The sequence below is a fragment of the Primulina huaijiensis genome, chromosome 9 (assembly GCF_012295235.1).
Source record: "Primulina huaijiensis isolate GDHJ02 chromosome 9, ASM1229523v2, whole genome shotgun sequence".
NCBI classification, from domain to species: Eukaryota; Viridiplantae; Streptophyta; class Magnoliopsida; order Lamiales; family Gesneriaceae; genus Primulina; species Primulina huaijiensis.
The window spans coordinates 816,498-838,153 of NC_133314.1; the positions used below are offsets into that span (position 1 = coordinate 816,498).

The following is a 21,656-nucleotide window of genomic DNA, read 5'->3' on the forward strand; positions in this document are numbered from 1 at the left end:
CAGTGTGATACCAAATTAATCAATCAATCATCGGGACCACAAATGACTATGTTTTTAAGGGTCACGTAATGCCAAACATAACATTGTGTTCACAAACCCCATAATCAAATCCAATCATATAAAGGTATCTAAGGATCATAGCTCAACGTGCATGTCATGTATCGATGAATTCATCAAATGATGTGTGGTAACAAAATATTTATTGTATACATCGATATACAATCATGAATGTCATGTACGTCATATCAACTCAACAAATAAGACATATAGATACATAATCTCAATCAAATCAATCAAACATATATCATATGACATAGATATCTGTCGTATATTAAATTATATATTTAGCCCTCTTATTTCAACTAAATTAATTCAAATCGTAACAAAAAGATGGAAACTGGATGATAAATTAAAAAAAATATTTTACCACCAAAATCTTTTTTCAAAAATTAAATGCATAACTGTGTGAGACGATCTCACGTGTCGTATTTTGTGAGACGGGTCTCTTATTTGGGTCATACATGAAAAAACCTGACGTGTAATCCAAAAAGTATTACTTTATATTATTAATATCAATAGGATATACCCATCTCACAGATAAAGATTCGTGAGACTATCTCACAAGAGACCTACTCAATATTAAAATATGTAAATTCTAATAAATTATTTGATATTGTTTTTACAATATATTAGTAACGTGAACAAAATGGACGTCAATTTATAACTTTGTGCATTAAAAAAATTTAATTTCTTAAATAAAAAATTAAAAAATGGAATTGAATTACTTTAAAATATTATGTTAAATTAAATTTATTTAAAATAAAGTAGTAAAAATATTATAGATATATCTATGCAAAAATTATAGTGATAAAATATAAAATAATGAAATTATATGTTGATGTAAAACAATAATTTTATGAAATTGTTGGACCAATTGGCTTTAGGCTTGCTCTTATCTTATGTCATTTCCTTTTATCAAATAACCAAAGATTAAGGCATTAAATCTAGATGCTCGCTCAACTAAAGGGTGTCCTTCAAAAATGAAATTTTTTTTTTGTCAATAAAATAATTTTTTAAAGGAATATTAATTTTTCATTAAAATATATTTTTTCTTTATTTAAAAAAAAAAATAGATTTTCATATTAAGAAACTCTTTTAAACGAATGCTTAACGACGTATTTTCTCCAGATCAAAAAAATATGTCTTCTAAATTTCATCATTAACTTTTTATAGTAAGATTAACAATACTTTTTTAAATAATAATTTTTGCTTACACCTTTTGTTGAGATCATAAATGTGTTTAGAAGAGATAAATAAATATTTTTAAAATGTTTTATTTCTAAAAGAATTACAATAGTTCGTTTTTGAAATGTTCAAAATTAAACCGAACATCGATAAACTATATTGAGTTCGGTGCTAAACCAAGCAGAAGAAACTCAACATGACCCTCTAAAAATCAATTAAACATTTTCTAAATGATTTGAAAAGATTGCAAGTTCAAATAATAAAAACAGTTTGGTTTAAATATTTTATCAATTACTTTGTATGCAACATTTTGACATTTGAAATACCATATAAAATGCTTTAACAATATCTACCAAAACAGTAACAATAATTAAATGCGATAAAATAAAGATGCACAATTTTTTTAATTAATGTTCGGAGATTAATATGTCACATCTTCTTCCATTTTCGGAAGATATCCACTAAAAAACTTTGATTTGTACAAACTCACTTCGACTTGTGACTCATCTTTCATCTAATCGAAACTCCTAGCACACACTCGATTGTTAGCTGCAACATCACAATCCGGGTAATGTTTTAACATCTTTTATGTCAAGACTACAAACACGATACTTTAACGTCTTTGTGTAAAGACTATCACTCAACTGTTCTATGAAACACATATCTCTTTTGCGTGAGTGGTCTCTCTACAAATTATGTATTATGAAATATTTGAATATGGAAGATTGTTCTACAAACTTGATTGGTGTAGATGATTTATCATTGAAAGCTTACCTCTCTTTTTATTCCTCACATATCATTTTCTTGTGGTTGCTTTTATTATAGCTTATTTTTCTTGTATGAGATATGTCTATGCTTTTAATACCCAGCAAAAGTTGTTTGATCTTCAAAGTATTATATTTATGACATCCAAGAATGATATGAAAGTTATAAACAAGAATATGAATGTAAAATTATGTACAATTTCTAACATTAAAATAATCATATTCGTGTTGCTTCCTATTATGAGATCGAGTTGATTTTACTGTTGATCTAGTTGTTCCAGATCGAGCTGGTTGATCAGCTTGGTTTGAGTCGAGCTGATCCAAGTCAAGCTGATCGCTTCTATTGATTATAACTCTCGATTCGTCGATTTCTGGACAAAGTGATGAACATGAACATTGTATCCTTTCTCTTAGGTTTCTATAGAATTAAGAATTACTCAATTTCAAGTTTGTATGAGAGATATATGCTCAAAATATTAAGTTGTATATAAGCTGAAATTTGTTTTTCATTCAGTGCAAAACCAACAACTTCATAGCGGTTTTTCATCATTTTAGATCCGATCTGAGCATTGACTTTGAAAGATGATTTGTAAATTATTGTCTTAGTTTAGTAACTCATATTACATCGTTCTATTTCGATAATCGAGATAGGAGATGTAAGAACCAGTTATGTCAAGCTGATTTCAGAAAATAGTTTAAAAAGTTTTATAGAACCAAGTTTTTTTTTTTTTCATGTAGCAAACAAATGAATGTCGCAGGGTGCTCGATGGGCCACGGAACGACCGAGCATGTAGTTTTCTTGATAGAGGCATGAGATTATATTTTTAAGAAAATTTTGACAAATTTAAAAGATGGTTCATTTAGGATGGGACAAATTCTTTAGCTTCGTGTGGGTCTTCAAGGGCTCCACTGTGAGTTTATCCACTGCTACTATTTTCACAATATCTTCACAAAATGAAATTTGTATTACTTTGGCAAGAGATTTGGACATTAGACTTTGACAAAAACTTGTGTGAGATGTTCTCACGGGTCGTATTTTGTGAGACGAAAATCTTTTTTGAGCCATCCATGAAAGGTTTTCTCGGAGCATCAAGCAAACACAATTTAAAATTTTTTTAAAATGAAAACATATTTTGAATCTACTCTCACATTCTCTTTAACAGTCATTAATAATTCAAGTTTTCTTTCCTCCCAAAAATAATTTATTACTATATTATATTGTAAGAATATCCACTTATTGTTGAAAGTTGAATAAACTCATCTGTGACATAACCCTTACAGTATTTAGAAAATATAACCTACCATTCATTACATTCTTCATTTCAATTTATGGAATGTTTTCTAGAAGGAAAAAAATTACTTGTGGTGCATTTCTTGTTCCCTCTGTTGTCATCCCTTTTCCTTAGCTCAAATTGCATCGGATATATGACATCTGATAACGAGGTTTGTAAAATTGAAGTGCTTTCGAAGTGTTTATATTCACGCTTTGTAATTCTGTATCCACTGAAACCCGTAGCATCTACATCGCTGTCCACAATCTTCCTTGGAAGATGGCCAGTTCAATTCAATCCCTTCTCTTGCATTGTTTCATTTTCCATTGCATTTCGCTTCATTTTACTCCACCTTCAAGGCTCCTCACAAATCGTCCAGAAAATGATCTTTACATCTATAAATATTTTGAAATGTAATGAATGATAACCATACACCTTGGTGGATTTTGAATTTTCTCGCCCACTTGGAATAAATTATGTCTCGTAAAAGTGGAAGAAACTCCACAAATCAAAATCTCACTGTACATAGATCTCTTCGGGAATATCAAGAGAATTCACAGAAAGGCATGTGTTCTGTATACTGTTATCAATCCAACTCCTTCCAGGCGTTTTTTTCACCCCTCTTTTCTGCATTCGGTTCAAAATTTTATGAGAATCTTTCCATCGACCCACTGCCTTGTAAATGTTAGCTAGTAGTACATAACTCAAGTGAAAATCAGGTTTCAGTTCAATCATTTTCTCAGCGATCCGTTCTGCAACAGTTGGATCAGTAGAGGTAGCACAAGCTCCAAGAAGAGAAGCCCAAAGTGATGAGTCGTTCCTGAATTCCGAATTCATAATCAATTCTTCAGCTTCTTCTATCTTTCCACAACGGCCTAAAAGATCAACCATGCAGCTATAATGTTCGATCCCAGCATTGATCCCATAGTTGGGCATTGAGATGAAATGTTTACGCCCTTCATCAACCAAACCACTATGGCTGCAAGCAAATATAACTCCGATGAAACTTATGTAGTCCGGTTTAATTCTTTCTTTAATCATCTGATCGAATAGTCTTACAGCTTCTCCACCTCTCCCATTCTGAGCAAATCCACTGATCATCGAGTTCCAAGTAATCAAATTTTTAACAGACATGCCCAAGAAAATTCTGTGAGCAAAATCCACGCAGCCACATTTAGCGTATAGATCAACCAAAGCTGATTCCACCACCACATCTCTCCAGCCACCCCTCTTCAAATATTGGCCATGTACCTCCTTCCCAAGCTTCTCAGCAGCCAAACCGGAACAGGCACGCAGAACCGTACCGAAACTGTAAAGATCCATTTCCATATTCCGGAACAAGTCAATAACCCTTTCGAAGTTGCCCTTCCGACAGTGTCCCCCGAGCAATGCGCACCACGAAATTGAGTTCTTACCGTCCATTCTATCGACAACTTGTTGTGAATCTTCCATCGACCCACATTTTGCATACATATCTACTAAACTACTATCAACAAAAACATTCCAACTAAACCCACCAGTAATAACTTGCGCATGCACTTCTTTTCCTTGCTTCAGTCTTTCTAAATTCCCCAAAGCGGTCAAAGCACTCCCGAAAGTAAACCAATCTGGAAGAAACCCGTATTTCCTAGACATCAAATAGAACATTCCCAATGCCTCCCTGTACAAATCGCTCCGGGTGAAGGCAGAAATCACAGAGGTACAACAGATGGAATCTGGTTCAAGCATTCCATCGAACAGCTTGTGACAATCCCCCGGCTCAAAACTCCTCCCGTACATATCAATCAAAGCACCAACAATAACACTGTTAAACTCAAGCTCACATTTTATCACCAACCCATGCAAGCATTTCCCCAATTTCAACTCCCCCAGCTCTGCACAAGCTTTGACCACCGCTGATAAAGTGAAAGCATTTGGGCCAATGCCATAATCCAACATATCAAGATACAACTTAATAGAATCACGGGGTTTTCCTGCACGAATGTACCCGGATATCATCGAGCTCCAAGAAACGACATCCTTGTTGTATAACCCATCAAAGAGTTTTCGAGCATCGTTAAAATCTGAGCCAAGTTTGAAATACATGGCCAAAAGAATGTTACCGACATAACGATCAGTTTGAAGGCCAGACTTTATGATGTGGCAGTGGAGCTGAAGGCCGAGGGTGAAGTTGAAGGATTTGAAGGAAGAGTGTAAAATCGTGGCATACAAGACTTGTTGGGAGACGATTTTCTTGCGGTTGGTTAAGGAGTTCAGCAAGGTGATGGCATCGGAGATTAAGCCAGCTTTGCAGAATTGGATAATTTGAGATGGTATGGATTGTGGAGAAGCGTGATTTCGCGCCTTAAAGAAGAGATTCATCAATTTCAATTTCTCAAACTTCGGAAATGAAATGCAAACATCTCATCCTAGGGATCGCAATTTCCTCCGAACTCGTTGGAGGATCCGATACCCGAACCAAATAAATGAGGATATAGAGGGATTTTCAGACCCGATTAAATAATTGGGTAATCGGATATGAGGATTTTCGAGTTCGAGTATAGAGACGGGTTTGATATAACCCGACTCGAATACCCGTTTAAATTAATATATATAAATATATATGTATGTATATTTGTATATATATAGTAATTATATTTATTTATATTAAAGATTCATCAGTCAATCCACCGATTTTCGGAGTTTTCAATACATATAATCATAAATTTGAAAATTAAAGAAAACGATGCTTATGAATAGTTTTTCTTATTGTTCATTTAAATAATTTTTTAAATATTCATATCTTCACTGAAACAATTTAAATTTCAAAAAATTCAATTGTATATGATAATTGGGTATTTGGGTAGGGGATGGGTGTCCGATAATCCGATGGGTATGGGGATGGGGATGAAATTCAATACCCGATGGGTATGGGTATGGGTATGGATATGGGGATGAATTTAATAAATGGATATGAGGATGGATTTATGAAATCCGACCCATACCCTACCCATTACCATCCCTACATCCCAGATTTTTCTCGGAGTTTACAATTTCCCACTATTGGTCCATTAACGCTTCATATTACGTTAAAGATATATATCCTTCGTTGTGTGAATAAATTGTATACGTTCAACAGTTATATAATAATAATAATAATAATAATTGCATTTACTCCCAGAAAGTGATAAATAATAAATAATAAATGATATATATATATATATAAATAATAATAATAATAATAATAATAAGTGCATTTACTCGCAGAAGGTGATAAATAATAAATGATGTAAGATCGATCATTTGTCGTTTTACCAAAAGTTATAGTTCGTGGTAATTATGCAACTCAAATATTTTAAATAGTAGAAGAATTCAAACACCATGTTAAGATTGCTCTACCCAACATAGACAATTATTGCACTCACAAATCTTTCTCTCAATAATTACACTCCTTGCAATAAATAGAAATCAAACTCGTGACATTGGTTATTATATCAATTGTAAGACCGAGCGCTTGTCGCTTTACTTAAAGTTATAGATGATGATAATTGTGCAATTGAAATCTTTTAATCCACACAGCAGCTCGAGTACCACGTTTTAATTGTTATACCCAATAAAGACAATTATTGAACTCAACACATAATATCTTTTCATCGTCCTTTAAAAAATTAAAATACGATTATTATCATATCATAAAATACTAATTGAAATCCTATGCTTCATGTTTTCATACACATCTAAATTTAGTAACTAAATATCTTAATACTGAGTGCTACTCAAATTAGCCACTAGCAGTTTTTCCAAGGCTTCTATCATTTGTCTTCGTTTGAAATGTATTATTCTTCTGCTTCAATCATTTTCATTTATCTAAATTTAAATAAAAAACTACGTGATTTTTATTTTTTATTTTAAAAATAATCTTTTATATTAAATGTGAAACAAATATATACATAAACAAATAAATTTAAAATTATTATTATCGTATTATACAATTATATAATTATTATAAAACAATAAAACAATAATAATAACTGGAAAAAATAGCATATAACATAAATTTTTTTAACATTTTTTTAAAAATAATAATGATAGTGAAAATTTATCATAATAAATGATTTTGAATTTTTTTTACAAAAATTAATAAAAACTAAAAAATCACGTAATAATTAAAATTGTAAAAAAATTAAATAACACGACATAATTAGTCTAACATAAATTATAATTTCATTTATAAATTTAATATTTAACGTAAATAATTTATGTTAGTATGCATACCTTAATATAAGTTGGAACAAAAATGTACCTGCGAAAAAAAAAAACAAATTAATAAAAATTTGTATGAAGTGAAAAACTAAATTCAAACATTTACGAGAACTTACCGATGAAAATATGAAAGAGATAAATGAAGTGAATGAAGTATACAATTTATAGAGAAAACTATACGATATTATAATGAATTCGAAATTATTAAAACTATGTTGTTGCAACTTTTAATGCATGTGCTTGTTGCAGCTTTTAATACATGTGATGAGGCGTGCAACTTTGAAATAATTAAAGCAAGTCACTTGTATTATTATTTTTTAAAAAAAAAGATAAATGTAAGTCACGCCTATTCAATTGGCGTGACTTGCTTTTTTTTTTTTAAAAAAAATAAAAATTAAGCAAGTCAGACCATAAGAGATGGCGTGAGTTGCATTTACAAAAAAATGTAAGTCACGTCTCTTGAAAATTCAAGAGACATGACACATTACTTTGACAATTTCATTTTTTCTTATTTAGTTTTATTAAACTATTATAAAATTTGCTGTAAACGATTAAAAAGTCCATTTTTTTCATGTCTTCCTTTATTGTAATCAAATAGTATCTACTTGTATAATAACTTATTAGATTAAAATTTATTATTTTAAATAGTTTTTATTTATTTATATAGAAACAACATGAATATATATATTTTAAAATCAACAAAATCTTTATTTATTGGAAATTACGATCGAGACATTGAAAAAGATCACCACAAAGCCCCCAAAACCTAAAAAATTTCTAAGGTTGAGACAATGGAATGATGCATGCAATCATTATTCCTAAAATGTTATAAAAACGATAAAAAGGTGAATTACCTGAATTACATCATATTAAATGTGGATATAATTCCAAATATTGTCATTTGAAGAGACTCCTAAACATTTTTGCCAACAGTAATGAATAAATAATTATTAGATATTTATTTAACCTTATAGATACATGTTGACAATTTTAATGCAAGATATGTAAATATGAGATTGTAAGGATCATGATTTTGAGGAAATTGCGGAAACATTCACTGGTTCTTTTGTTGAAGAGCATATTGTTTATACATATTTTTAGTCGCAAAGGAACACATATGAAAGACTAAAAATACTTTTCTTAATAATCATAGTAGATGTTCGTGAAAAACCGAAAAACCATTCGGTAATAAAACATACCACGGGGAAAAGATAACCAAATGACAAAACGTAGGGAAAAAACGACGACCAAACTACGAGCATGTCAGAGGACCGTATCTCCTAGAGGAAGAGTGGAAAGAAAGAGAATATGACATATTTGGCGATTATACTATAAAGGTGAAGAAGAATATTTTAACAAACTACACAAAGAGTTGTCAAGATGTCAAAATCAAGCAAAAACCGAATTGTAAAATGTGTCATGTGAATAAGATAACATCTCATCTATTGCTTATGGTCATAATGTTTTTAGTTTTTGTGGTTTAGTTTGTTTAAATTGATAAATGCTCTTACCAAGTTTTTTTCGAATGTCTTTAAATATTATTTGAATTTCATTGGTATATTTTCAGTAGTTATCTGCCCACGTGTGACACGCGTATACTTTTCTAGTATATATGTATATAAATGAAAAAGATTTAAGTGTGAGAATCAAGTTGGGAGAAGAATGATACAGCACAATATGAATGTAAACTCGAGTGGACCAAAAAAAGCATTGGCGTCTGGCGAGCAAGGTGGCGAAAGCTCCCAAAAAAAAGATTTAAAGAGCTTTTTTTCTCTGAAAATATGAGTTAAAAAGTATAGTAATAAACTCAAACTACTGGCCAAAATACATATATAACATATTTTCCGACTAGGATCGAAGATATTGATTCTCATCCCTATCATCTTGGTTCTTCTCCATAGATGCAGCAGTAACATCTGATGAATACCCTGAGTCATTCACCGACCCAAAATCATCATATTTTACATTACCATTTTGGCAGAAAATCGGATCCTTGGACCTCGAATAAGGAATAGATTGCAGGAAGTTGAAGTAGGCATATTTGATGTCGAACCCCATATCATACCCTGCCATACAAGCCAGGTTACATATATAGATTTCTCCAACCACTGAAATCAAAACATTGAAGAAATTTCAAGATTTTAGTACAGTAATTTATCGCGATGGTGAGTCCTCGCTCGTCTGAACTTTGTCTAACATGATGAAACCACATGCTAGGCCTGCATGGTATTCAGTAAACATTGTTATCGTGCAAATTCAAATATCTGCAAGAACAAAGGAAGAAAATAAGAGAATCACTAAAGCTCACAAGTAGAGCATCTCCCCTGCCTTTACTGTCACTTCAAATGGCTTCGGTCCATTGAAATATAAAGGAAATTTATTGATTTCTCTCTGCTTTTCGCAGGGTGAGGGGTATGGATTCAAACTACACCATGGCACATACCGAACTGGATCTTCTAGCTCCAGTGTGAACTCTCCCCTATCCTGTGAAGTAACATAGTATTTAGAATCAAAAGTCGACAAAGATTACCAATGAAGTAGAAGGAGCGGTCCAAGAAAATGTATGGACATAAAACTTTACGTGTGTAGAAAAATGCATATGAAATTTTATTTGGAGGGCGATCTCTTCCTGCCCATGATTTGGCCCGTCCTGGAAGTAGGCATCCGATTCAAAGCCAATACTATATTGAAACTGATGATTCTCCAAAATGATAAACCTTACATCTCTCGAAAAGTTTGTAATAATTCTCGAGCTATGATATCTTAAAATCTTCAAAGGTGGCTCGCTGAGGCAACAATATGTCATCCAAGAACCAAGAAAATCGTTCCGAAAAAAAAAAACAACTCTTTTCACACATTATGAGTAGTTAAACGCTAACTCAAACTCAATTTCCAAGAGTATCAAGCTGATCAATCTCAAACTTGAAAAGCACGAAACACTTTTACACATTAACAGTTATAGAACTTAGACCAAGCTATCATTAGCGGCTAAGCTTGCTTAGCATGCGTGATATATTACTATTTACTCGTAACAATTTCACACCAAAGAAAATAAGTATCACCAGCAATGATGAATAAACCAAATTTTATGGGAAAAATGGCACCTGGTTATAGCAATAGTGAGCAGCTGGATACTCTGTTATGTACATTCTATGAATATCGGTAGGGGGAAGAAGAAGGAAACGCTTCTCTCCGCTAATCACTACATACAGATTCTCATAATGATCCTTGTGAAATGAAGTCTCAGAGAACTGGTTCCCGATCCACAAATTCACAGCATCCGGCTTGCACCCCAGTGCCTCGCTCGCCCACCAAATATCTTCCTCGCAATCACCGGCCAGCGCCGCATATTCACTGCGGAAGCAGTCATTCTGCTGCTGTAAATACGCTACTCTATTGTCTTCACCAGATCGTAGAACCATTTCTAGAGCCTCTTGAAAAGGGAGGTTCTGGACGTGGGCGGAGGCGAAGCAGAGGGAGGAAGGGGTGATGGGATGGGGAGCAAGGGAGTCGGCGTGGCCGGTGGGAGTGAGATGGAGGGAGACGGGGCTGGAGGAGGAAAGGGCGTCGAGGAGGTAGGAGGTGGAGGTCCATGAGGTAATTGCCGGCCAGTGGGTGACGGCGTCGGAGATGAGGCAGGGCTTGTTTGAGGTGACGTAGTGGCGGAGGAATTGGAGGGGAGTTGGTGGCGTGGGGAGGTGGTCAATGTGCGGTGGTTTACCTAGGCTTAGGTCGCGAACTTCCTGCCATAGACTCTGTATAGCTGCTTCAACTTCTTCGTCTTCCATTAATGGAGGCGGGTAAGACAACGGCGGCGGGGACGGCGGAGGAGGAGGAGAAGGTGTCGCTGGAGAGTTATGTGGCCACGTTATTGTACTCTAAATTTGGCCCACTTTATTGCAGGCCAAATGTATTGGTCCTCACTTTAACTCAGGGCCTTAGTCCCAATAAAATTGTGGAAGGGTTTCATAATTAGAGTTTAGTGAAGGCCCAAACTCATATCCCTAATATAGTAATATGGGTAATTTGTTCTCTTAAATATATATAAGAAAATACTCAATAATTAAACTCAATAAAATTAAATAATTTGGTGATATTTCATTGTAGTTTTTTCTATTTTTTTAATCTTTATTTTTTTATTGTGACTTACACGATGTTTTTTTTATATAAAAACATTGTCTTTTCAAACAACGTTTTTATCTTGATTTTCTAAAAAATAATCACGATTTTAACATGATATCAGTACAATTTTTTTTCTTAGACGAAAATGAGAGGTGTGTTAGATATTCCACGTCAAAGCTAACTTAGTCATTTTGGGTCCATTATAGTAAAGCTTTGGTCACTATATCGGTGCTGAATATTTATGTATGGAAATTTATATAATGTCCAAGTAGTCAGACGAAAAATGGTCCAAATCAATGGGTCGAGAAACTAAGAAACATTGTATTGTTGGATATACAAGGATCGAGCAACAAAATTTTTTGGTAACTAATAAGTCTGTACCGAGTAACCTATTAATTGTACAGTTTTATCTCAACAATATTATGATATGTTGTCGTTCTAACCAGAGCGTCTTCGGGGATAATTAGGATTTAGGAACAGAAACTGAAGTTCTGTCTAAGTGGTTCATTAAGTATGAACATCATATATTATAGTAGCTATTTGGTGTCGTGGTGTAATTTTGACATACAAATATACAATCTCTTTTTTATTAACTTTCTTAAAAATACTATTTATCTTTGTTAACTAAAAATTATCTCTACTTTTTCTCCATTTTTTTATCTTGTGATATCTTCTTCAACTTTACTATATGTCCACTCTGTATTCATCAATGATGTGACACTAATCTATTGGATGTACAATTTTGATATACTTCATCGTATTCAATAGGTGAATGTCACCTCATTTATNATATATGTACCTAAACTTTCTTGTCCTGCCGATGCTTCACCTAACGTTTTAAGTTAATATAAAAACATTAACTAATGGATAATCTATCCTGTACTGAAATCTTCTTTATTTTTCAAAATACACATCGACATATTTCCTTCTCCAATTGTATATATTCATGTTGTTCTAATTTTCTAGTACAGAGAAGCGCGACAACAGTTTTCTTTGTGGAACCTCCAACTAGTTAATAAATAAATAATTTTATAAGACATTAATCTGACAGCATTTATATAATTTATTTAAAAATTCCCCTAAAAAGATTTATAGGAATTACAAAAAAAATTATTGGAAGAAATTTGCACGGCTGATGTAAACAAGTGGTACTACCAAACAACTATATTGGTTAACCAAAACATTGACCGAAATATACCAACCAAATATAAAATACAAGAAAATCCCACTTATTATATCCCCATGACCACACCATTCCTAGGCAAACACAAAAAAACATGGAACTTTTCTTGCATCACATGAATAAAAACACATCAATCCCTCAATAATCACCATCCATTTAAAATGGCCGAAGGGCTATCTCCCTTACTCCCCCTACTTCTAGTGGTGGCATTAGGACTCCTCCTCCGAGGCAACGTCACCTTCCTAGTCGTCGACACCGCCTTAGTACTCTCCAAGACAGAAAATGCAGTCTTTTTGTGCGTTTTGCTGATACCCTTTATAGTACTTCTCGCAATTTATTCGAATACTTCTACGATTGCAATGCCGATTCTATTTGCGATGGTAATATACACGGTTACTACGACTCTTCTTGGCCCTCTTGTTCTTATACTTGTCGTGTACTTGGTTTTTGCTTGCTTGCCTAGTTTCAATTGTAATGGGGAAGAACTTGGGTGGGTTTGCTTGCTTGGACTCGGGTTTTTGTTATTGAAATGGATCGTTTTGGATGAGGGCCGACAATGGGTAGTGGTTGCTTTGGCTGTAACAGTATACCTATGTTACCATTTCTTGTCATAATAATATCATTTAGTATGTTTCTGTATGAGATATAGCAGATGATATAGCTTTACACGTAGAAGAAATATTTGAAAGGAAACAGTTGTGTTGTATTGGCTACAAATATTCCGCAATTTTTTGGATAGAGGTATTAAACATAATAGATAAACTGAGTCAAGCCAAGGAATTCGACGGACCAACTTCAAATATTTTCATGTGTTATATATAATATGTTTGCCATAATATGGATTCAGAGTACATGAAACAAAAGCACAAATAAGTAGCATAAGTACGGAGACTTGAAACATTAGAAACTTCAACAATTCGGAACTTCTGGTATTGGTAGATCATATATAAGTACTGCTTAATTGGAGTTATTCATCATGTAGAAGCTTGTTCCTTCAGTTGCTTCACCTTGGTAATATAGTCGCTCATCGCTTCCTCAAACGATTTTCCTGCCACAAGTTATGATATACGTTGAGCATGAATCATGCTAGAGTTATCAAATACAAGCATTCGTCGCACCGAAGCCAGCTCAAGCTCGAGTAAGGTTATTCTCAAGCTCAACTAGATTTAGCTCATATTTGCCATTTTGTTCAAAAAGGGTAATCTTCAACAGAGAATAAAAAAATTTATCTACTGAACCAATACATCAAATAATTCAACAATTATCTCGCATCACTTGTTTGTTAGTCATGTCATCCAACGTCATAAATGAAATGTGAATTTGAATACCTTCAACGGCCTTCCAAGCATCCCACTTTGCTCTCTCCTTCATGCTGAACATACCAGGACGGCCTGCGTTGTGAAGGGTTAATTTTGTTTTTGCATCAACACAATAGTAGAATTGTGATGAATGCAGGATTTATTTAAATTTTAAACTGAATTTAGCGAAGCCTAACTTGTGTTGACGTTTCCAACTGTAGCTTTCTTGTAGAGTCCATACAGAATCAGCAAATTTTCGTTGGTCGTGGTATCTGGCAAGGTCTTAGCTAGATTAGCATGTTCCTCAAATTCCTCCTGAAGCCACAGAAATGTATGAACATAAGTTTTAGCAGTTATTGTTGAATAAAATATCCCTAAATGATAAATGAAGATTACCACATGCATGATATCTTAACCAAGGACATCCATAACAAAAAACAACCAAGAAGTTTATAGTTTTGAATTTTGATTTCATTAGAAATCCCTACTATTAACAATGACTGCCCAAATGCCATTACAAGAACCAAATGCAAGTTCAATATGAAAAAATTATTTGAGTAAGTTAAAGCACAGGTCGACTCATTTTATCAAGATAAACACCAGATGAAGTTATTATAATATATTCTTTCAATAATTAATGACTTATTGTGAAAATAACCAGATGAACAATCTCAACATTAGTTTAAGTCGTTCAATGGATAGTACTTGGTCGGCCGTTGGCTTGGGGGAAAATGAGGAAGAAACGATTGAAGTGCAAAGTATATGACATGTTTTGCACAGGTATTTGAGTTCTTTCTCATACAATTTTTTGAAAGCTTTTAACGCACTGAATAAACACAATTGATTGCAAATAAGAGATCAAAAAAGTTTGAAGCCGCTAAGCATGCTAATTAATATATGTAATAATATTATGTTTCATTTTCTTCTCTCAGCAATACCATTTTGGTCCCGTAAACTAGACATTATATATTATCGTCTCAATTTTTTCAAGAATCCTAAAATGAAAAATCCTTTTTCTTAAAAATACACTTATTAATTTTATGAAGATGCAGCGTAGCATAATAGGCTTTATCTTGAAAATTAACAACAAAAAGATCATCAGACATGGTATTGTTCCGACAATTGAATAATGCATCTGAAATTGAAGAAATATCCAACTAACACCATTTTCAAATCCCACTAAATCCTATGTCACCAAAACACAGTACAAAGAATTCACTCAAGGGAGGAATTGATCACTACATGCAGACTGTCCTATACCAAGTTGCTGCAACCTCATATGGTGAATATATGCAACTGCTGTCCCTGATAAATGCATTGTCAATTTCATATACCTTAAAGTTTTCCATTTGGTATTGGTGATCACAATTCAATTTTTGATGGTGTAATTTCTGAAGAAAAAAAATTGATTGGGAGGGGATTTAATTCCATTTTAAAAGCTATATATACACATTTCATCAAGGCACAAACTGACTTAGTAGTAGGAGCGACAGTTGAATAATTGACCGCATTAATGTGCAGGCAATAATTCTATTGTTGCAAAATAGTGATCACATGAGGCGCGATGCATTTGGATTGTTGTAAAACAGTTCATATTTCATATGGATGGCTACTTGCAGTAATCATGGAGATGCTGGAAAACAAGAATTCGCGTTATAATTACAAGAATCATTTTTTTGTAGCTTGTACTCTGTAATCAATCCATATGTCAGATCATAATCACAATAAACAGGGATTGAATAGACCAGCAGGACAGTAGATCAGAACGATCATTTTTCACGAATAATTTATTGAAAATAACATAAACTTTGGCTTCCAAATTTTGATTATACACCGAAACATTTTTGGCCTCCTAAATCGAGAACAAATCAAGCTGATTATCATTATACACCAGGGGCTACTTCAAGAGTTCTAACAGCATGCCACTTGTGGCAGATGGGTGATCATCCCCACATAAAAATCTTTAAATTTTGTCTATAGCTTTTTGACAAATAGAATAAGCCACCCATCATCCAAATACAACGAACAAAGGCTGAACATTTCATGCGTTGCAAGAACATTGATCAAGAATCTTAAACAGGAAGGGAAGAAGATCTTTTTTTTTAGGAGATTCAACAACAAATCATGTTGCTATTAAAATCCATGATCTCCCAGCAACAGATTAACCACCCAAGACAACTGTATACCCCTTGTAATGAATTACTCATATGACCAGATCAAAACACATGGATCAGACAAAACGCAAAAGGAAATCACACCCATGTTCGAGAAAATTGAATTTCCAGCCAAAAGTGAAAAAACAAACGCGAAATTCTCCATGCATATGCGATAAGCAATCACCATACCTTCAAACTCATCTTTTCAATGGAGTTTTCTTGAATCACAGAGAACTTTTGACGTTCTTTCGACACGCAAGTTATGGGAAGATTGTTTATATAGCTGAGTATTCGCCACTGACGGAGCTTTTTATGCGCATGCACTTTACAGCAAAGTTTAGTGCGGGAGAAGTATATTCGCTTGTTTAAAAATAATAATAAATAAATAAATAAATAAATTAATTAAATATAAATTATTAATTAATATATACCAAATGGAAAATAATATTCTAAACTTAGCCCACATAGAAAGTGATAATTCTAACTTAGCTCATTCTATACGCCTAACTCAATACAGCGTCAGGAACGGCTGGAATAGCTATTCATAGCGACTTTCGGTTCAAATATAATGTCGAAAAAAAACAGAAACATTTGGAAAAAATTATGTTAAAAATAAGGATCTTCTCTTGTACATAGATAGATACTCGCGTATATATATATATTAAAGGTAAAATTCACGTTATTATCAGTTCTTAATTTATAGGTTTAAGCCATTAATTTTTTCACTATTCCTAACTTGATATATGAAAATTTGTCAGAAACATCCTCAGACTCCCTATTAACTCATTGTTTATGTTTACACGTCACTTTTTACATACAAATGGGTCAATTAAAAAAATAGGAGTGAGAGAGAAAGTATTTAAAAAACAAGGACTCTGACTTTTTTTTTAAGAAACAAGGAGTTGACTCTTACTTATTACATTTACTGCAATTAAACTCTTTAACTTAATTAATTCTCCTCTTTTTTTCTTCTTGGTCGACACACATTTTTCCCCAATTAAAATTTACGAGTCACCTACCCTTTTTTCCCCAAATTGGGATCTGTCGACCAAAAATCAATTTAATCGACCAAAAATCTACTTTGAGAAAAAATAAGAGTCCACCCAGAAGAATTGGTCGACCAAAATTAAGTTGGTCGACCAAGATTAATTTTCTTGGTCGACCAATTGATTAATTTTCTTGGTCGACCAATTAATCTTGGTCGACCAACTTAATTTTGTTGGTCGACCAAGATGAATTCTTGGTCGACCAAACCAAGAAAGNATATGTCTAGATCCCCGGGAGTTAAATACAATGAGTATAGGAATTGTTCAGTAAAGTTGGATATCAGTAGAGGTACCTTCTCGCCTAGTTTAAATGCTGGAAGACCCTTGTAAGGGCATGTACCGCATCGAAAAGCATCACCAAGACCACACTGCACAGACAGCAATCATTAAATGAGGTTATATGGGTGAAAAACAGAGTTCCTTATACAAACAAGCTCCATGGCCGATGAAAAAAGTGACTGAAACTCGCAAGCACCAAACACACACAAGCATTCATCATATTTTGTACTACCTTTTCAAAGCCAAACGTTAATTAAAAAAATGTTTGCATATTGTCACTGTTAATAAAAAAAGTGATAAAAGTGATCAGCTTGAAAAAAAATAAAAAAGAAAATAGCATACACAAAAAAAAAAACAGTAGTACCTTATTATTTTCAGGAAGTGTGGCATTTATAAACCCAGAAACTAAAAAAAGGATTTTAGAGTTGAATTGAACTAACATTTCCACAAGCAGATTGAGGATTATTCAGCTGGTCCATGGTAAGTCCAAGCTTCAGCACTTTTTCCTCTTCCTCAGCCCTTCCACAAGTGCAGTTTTTACAGGCTTTCCTCGTACTTCCAACTTCACAATCACCTAACAAGGGTCAATATTTTCAGAATTTCTACCTACCAATCACATATAAAACTATAAATAAGCAATCATACCGCAAGCATAAACACTAACCAAGAGGCAGCTGAGGTTTTTTCAGATCATCTTCTGTGAGGAGGCTATCCTCATCAATTAAGTCCATATCATCAACAAAATGAACTTTGGGTAGAACAGGCATGGATTTCTTAATGGAAAATGATGAACCAATATTCCATGAGGGCTTCTTACCTACAATCTGGCGGCAGAAGACAATCGGATCAATTTTAGAAATTCCATAAAGCCAAACATCTAATGGCTCACAGCATATAAATAACAAGAGAATATGACAAGCATATGACCAGATCAATACAATACAATGGCAATCAGTGAGAAAAAATAAAGCAAAAAGCGAGGGGTATTGATGCTCACTGCAAGAGATTGGCTACTTTCAGAAGTGCGTACATCCAGAAACCCATTCAGCAGTAACTTGCGCTCAAGGGAAGATTGCATCTGTAACAAGAATAGCACACGAGATCATTCCGACATACATCGAGAAAAAACTATTGTCGCCGAAGACTCCAATAAGCAAGATATTTCACCAAGTTGCAAACTTACAGCATGCCCATTGGCAGGTTCCGAAGTCAAATAAACAAGAATAGTTCCACCGGGCCTTAACACACTATAAATATTGACCAGCAAATGATCACTGGGAAACTCAAATGATTTACAAACACAGATAATATCATCTGTAGATGAAGTTTCCTCCCCCAACAGACCTGCCACGATGTATGAACTCACATGAATTAATGAACTCCAAAGACCATATGGTAGGTTCAAAGCCCAAAATGTTATCGACTCAACATTGGATCTATAAATTGGAAAGGATTGGATAAACTTAAATTGATGAATTCAGAAAGAACAGGGAGGGCCAATGGCCATTGATTACACGTTTTACGTATGCAAATAGCTGCAGGCAATCTTATGTGACTAAGAAAATGTGAAGGATTGGGGAAACACCATAGTTTCCATTTGCAAACCCGTAGGCCTCGGCCTCCTTCCGGCTGCAAATGGGTAGCAGACCAGCTATCAAGGAAAAGTGCAAATCCTACTTAAAAGGGAATACAATGCTCTCTATATCGAGGAAACATGACAGTTGCACCACAGATTGCCTTGTTTTAGAGTCATATGGATATAATAACAGTAAGAAGAAATTCAGCTTGATGAGTAAAGAAAAATGTCAAAGATAAAAAGAAAATGATATTGATTTAATATAATCTTGAGATAAACAATAATCAACTTCACTAGATGCTATCAGATAACAGTAGGATTTTTTAGGGGTGATCATCATTTGTACTTAGACTAACAAAAAGTTTCAAGCTTATTATGAAGAAAAATATTGATGCATAAAAACAAAAAATAATTACAGTCTGAGGAAGCTTGAGTGATGATCAAAGGATCAAGCTTTTCAAATCCCTCCTTCCCCGCCACCTTGATTGCCTCCCAAACAGTGGAAAGAGACACTGCCACTTCATCAGTCAGTACCACCAACTTATCCTGCCCCATTTCTATGCCCTACATTAGAAAACAGAGGGAAAAAATACAGATTAAGAGCTACCTCTATCAATTAGCCAGCAAAAACCCTCTAAACCATAAATCTTGGTTTCATACTCCTTGATTATATTCTTTTCGTCTCAGAAAACAAAAATAATGTACATTTCCGAATAACCTAATTCTAGCTCATACTTTCCCTTCATCATTTGCGGAGAATTTACGAATTACAAGTGATGTAAACAAGGATGCACAACCCCCTCCCCCAAAAGAAAAAATTACTCTAGGTCTACACAAATTCATTTTGATACAAGATAAACAATCAGCTAAGCGAAAACCAAACAGAAAAAGGCATTCAACCATGAGAACATATGATTTACAAAGGGATCGAACTACATGCAAATTGCAATCGATTAAACCGGGAAAAGTGGATTCCAGCCACAAAATCTAACGCAGATAAATCAAAATAGGGAGACAAAAATTACGGCACAGAACAGAACGGGCATTCGGATATCACCGAAGATAAGGTGGCGCCTCCAATCGAGAAACAATAGGCGGCGGAGGATCGAAAACTGCGGAGGTATTCTTCGGAGAAGCCGACTCAACTCACTCACAAAATGAATTTTCGAATGACTAGACTGGGGAAGTTGCCGCTATATATCGTCTCCCTGCCGACTTACTACGGTGTTATGTGGCGGAGCAGTTCTTTCTAACGACTTTATGAAGTCGCATTCCACTTCTTCCACTATATTAAGTGCGATTTTATACAATCACGCGTTTGGCTGAATAAATATGAAAAATAATAAAATAAGTTAAAGTGAAAAGTGATATTTTTAATATAAAATATTATTTTCATGGATGGATCGGATAAAAGATTCGTCTTACAAAATTAATCTATGAGACGATCTCATAAAAGTTTTTGTGATAATTTAATATCTATTAATATTAACTATATAAATGTTTTAATATTCTGAAATACTTTTATAATAATCAGCGGCACAAAATTTCCGAGCAAGCGACTATGAGCTGAAACATAGCTACCGGTAAGTATACGACACAAATTAGTTGATGATAAATTTCTTTTTTTCTTGTGATATTGTGATATTATATTTTCTTTCTGTTTGGTAGATATTTGGGCAATGTTAGCTATAATGGCTGAACTGTTTATTCTTCGCACTCTGTTTTCAGGCTCAAGGTACATACATTCGTCTTCCTTGTTTGAACTTTTTTCCTTGTCCTTTTTGCATCAAGACTATATATTACAATTCATGATTTACCTCTGAATCATTCAGCACTATGTTCTCCTTTGGTTTTGGCCTTTTCGATGCAATGAAGTAGATGAAATTCATAAAATAAGTTGCGTAATAGGGAGCCCAACCAAGAGTGAATGGCCGGAGGGCCTTGAACTCGCTAAAGCCTTGAATTACAAGATTCCGCAAGTGAGTGTTTCATTTGCTCCCTAACACTATTTTTATGTACTTTACATATACATTTTTTTTGCTTTTTTAAATTATATATATGTTAGGTTCCTGGTACCCATCTTTCGCCATTGATGTCAGGCGTTAGCTAGGACGCAATTAATCTTATTCCAGTAAGTGTAACTTTTTTTATATCGCATTTGTTTTTAAGTTAATATCAATATCTGTATTTACAAGTTTTTCTCTTGTGCCAAATATAGTCTTTTTGTTTTTGGGATCATTCCAAGAGGTCCAAAGCGATAGAGGCCCTTAGACACCCATTTTTTTAGGTTTTGTTTCTGTTTTTTAAAGTTTATCCTGAAAACTATTTATTTGTTAAATCAAAATGAAGTTCGAAATCTTCTCTATAATAATGCAGATTTGCTACTACGTCCGGCCATTTATCATTGTGTAGGCGATGCGATTGGATCAACTTGTTAGATGGTATTATAATTTGGATAGAATTCTTTTTGTTTG

At 33.8% G+C, this 21,656-nt stretch overlaps 4 protein-coding genes and 1 long non-coding RNA gene across 5 annotated transcripts; 1 reads left to right on the plus strand and 4 right to left on the minus strand.

The window, feature by feature from the left end:
- Positions 1–3,280: 3,280 nt before the first annotated feature.
- LOC140983758 (pentatricopeptide repeat-containing protein At1g03540-like) lies at positions 3,281–5,686 on the minus strand. The gene has a single exon (XM_073450887.1). The coding sequence runs from the start codon at positions 5,639–5,641 to the stop codon at positions 3,797–3,799; it is 1,845 nt and encodes a 614-aa protein (XP_073306988.1). The 5' UTR covers positions 5,642–5,686; the 3' UTR covers positions 3,281–3,796.
- Positions 5,687–9,220: 3,534 nt separating this feature from the next.
- LOC140984058 (lysine-specific demethylase JMJ32) lies at positions 9,221–11,413 on the minus strand. Its single transcript, XM_073451219.1, has 4 exons — positions 10,627–11,413; positions 9,831–10,006; positions 9,671–9,741; positions 9,221–9,588 (listed from the first exon to the last, which is right to left on the minus strand). The coding sequence occupies exons 1-4, from the start codon at positions 11,308–11,310 to the stop codon at positions 9,371–9,373; spliced, it is 1,149 nt and encodes a 382-aa protein (XP_073307320.1). The 5' UTR covers positions 11,311–11,413; the 3' UTR covers positions 9,221–9,370.
- Positions 11,414–13,607: 2,194 nt separating this feature from the next.
- On the minus strand, positions 13,608–16,639 carry LOC140984244 (acyl-CoA-binding protein-like). Its single transcript, XM_073451511.1, has 4 exons — positions 16,471–16,639; positions 14,323–14,440; positions 14,156–14,218; positions 13,608–13,875 (listed from the first exon to the last, which is right to left on the minus strand). The coding sequence occupies exons 1-4, from the start codon at positions 16,480–16,482 to the stop codon at positions 13,802–13,804; spliced, it is 267 nt and encodes an 88-aa protein (XP_073307612.1). The 5' UTR covers positions 16,483–16,639; the 3' UTR covers positions 13,608–13,801.
- An 852-nt stretch (positions 16,640–17,491) lies between these two features.
- Positions 17,492–20,437, minus strand: LOC140984633 (anamorsin homolog). Its single transcript, XM_073452184.1, has 7 exons — positions 20,208–20,437; positions 19,599–19,746; positions 18,790–18,950; positions 18,604–18,684; positions 18,271–18,430; positions 18,047–18,180; positions 17,492–17,695 (listed from the first exon to the last, which is right to left on the minus strand). Exons 1-7 carry the CDS (start codon positions 20,226–20,228, stop codon positions 17,492–17,494), a joined length of 909 nt encoding a protein of 302 aa, XP_073308285.1. The 5' UTR covers positions 20,229–20,437.
- A 610-nt stretch (positions 20,438–21,047) lies between these two features.
- Positions 21,048–21,582, plus strand: LOC140985428 (uncharacterized). The gene is made up of 3 exons (XR_012176758.1): positions 21,048–21,313; positions 21,401–21,469; positions 21,559–21,582. It is a non-coding gene; the product is annotated as an uncharacterized lncRNA (long non-coding RNA).
- Positions 21,583–21,656: the final 74 nt, after the last annotated feature.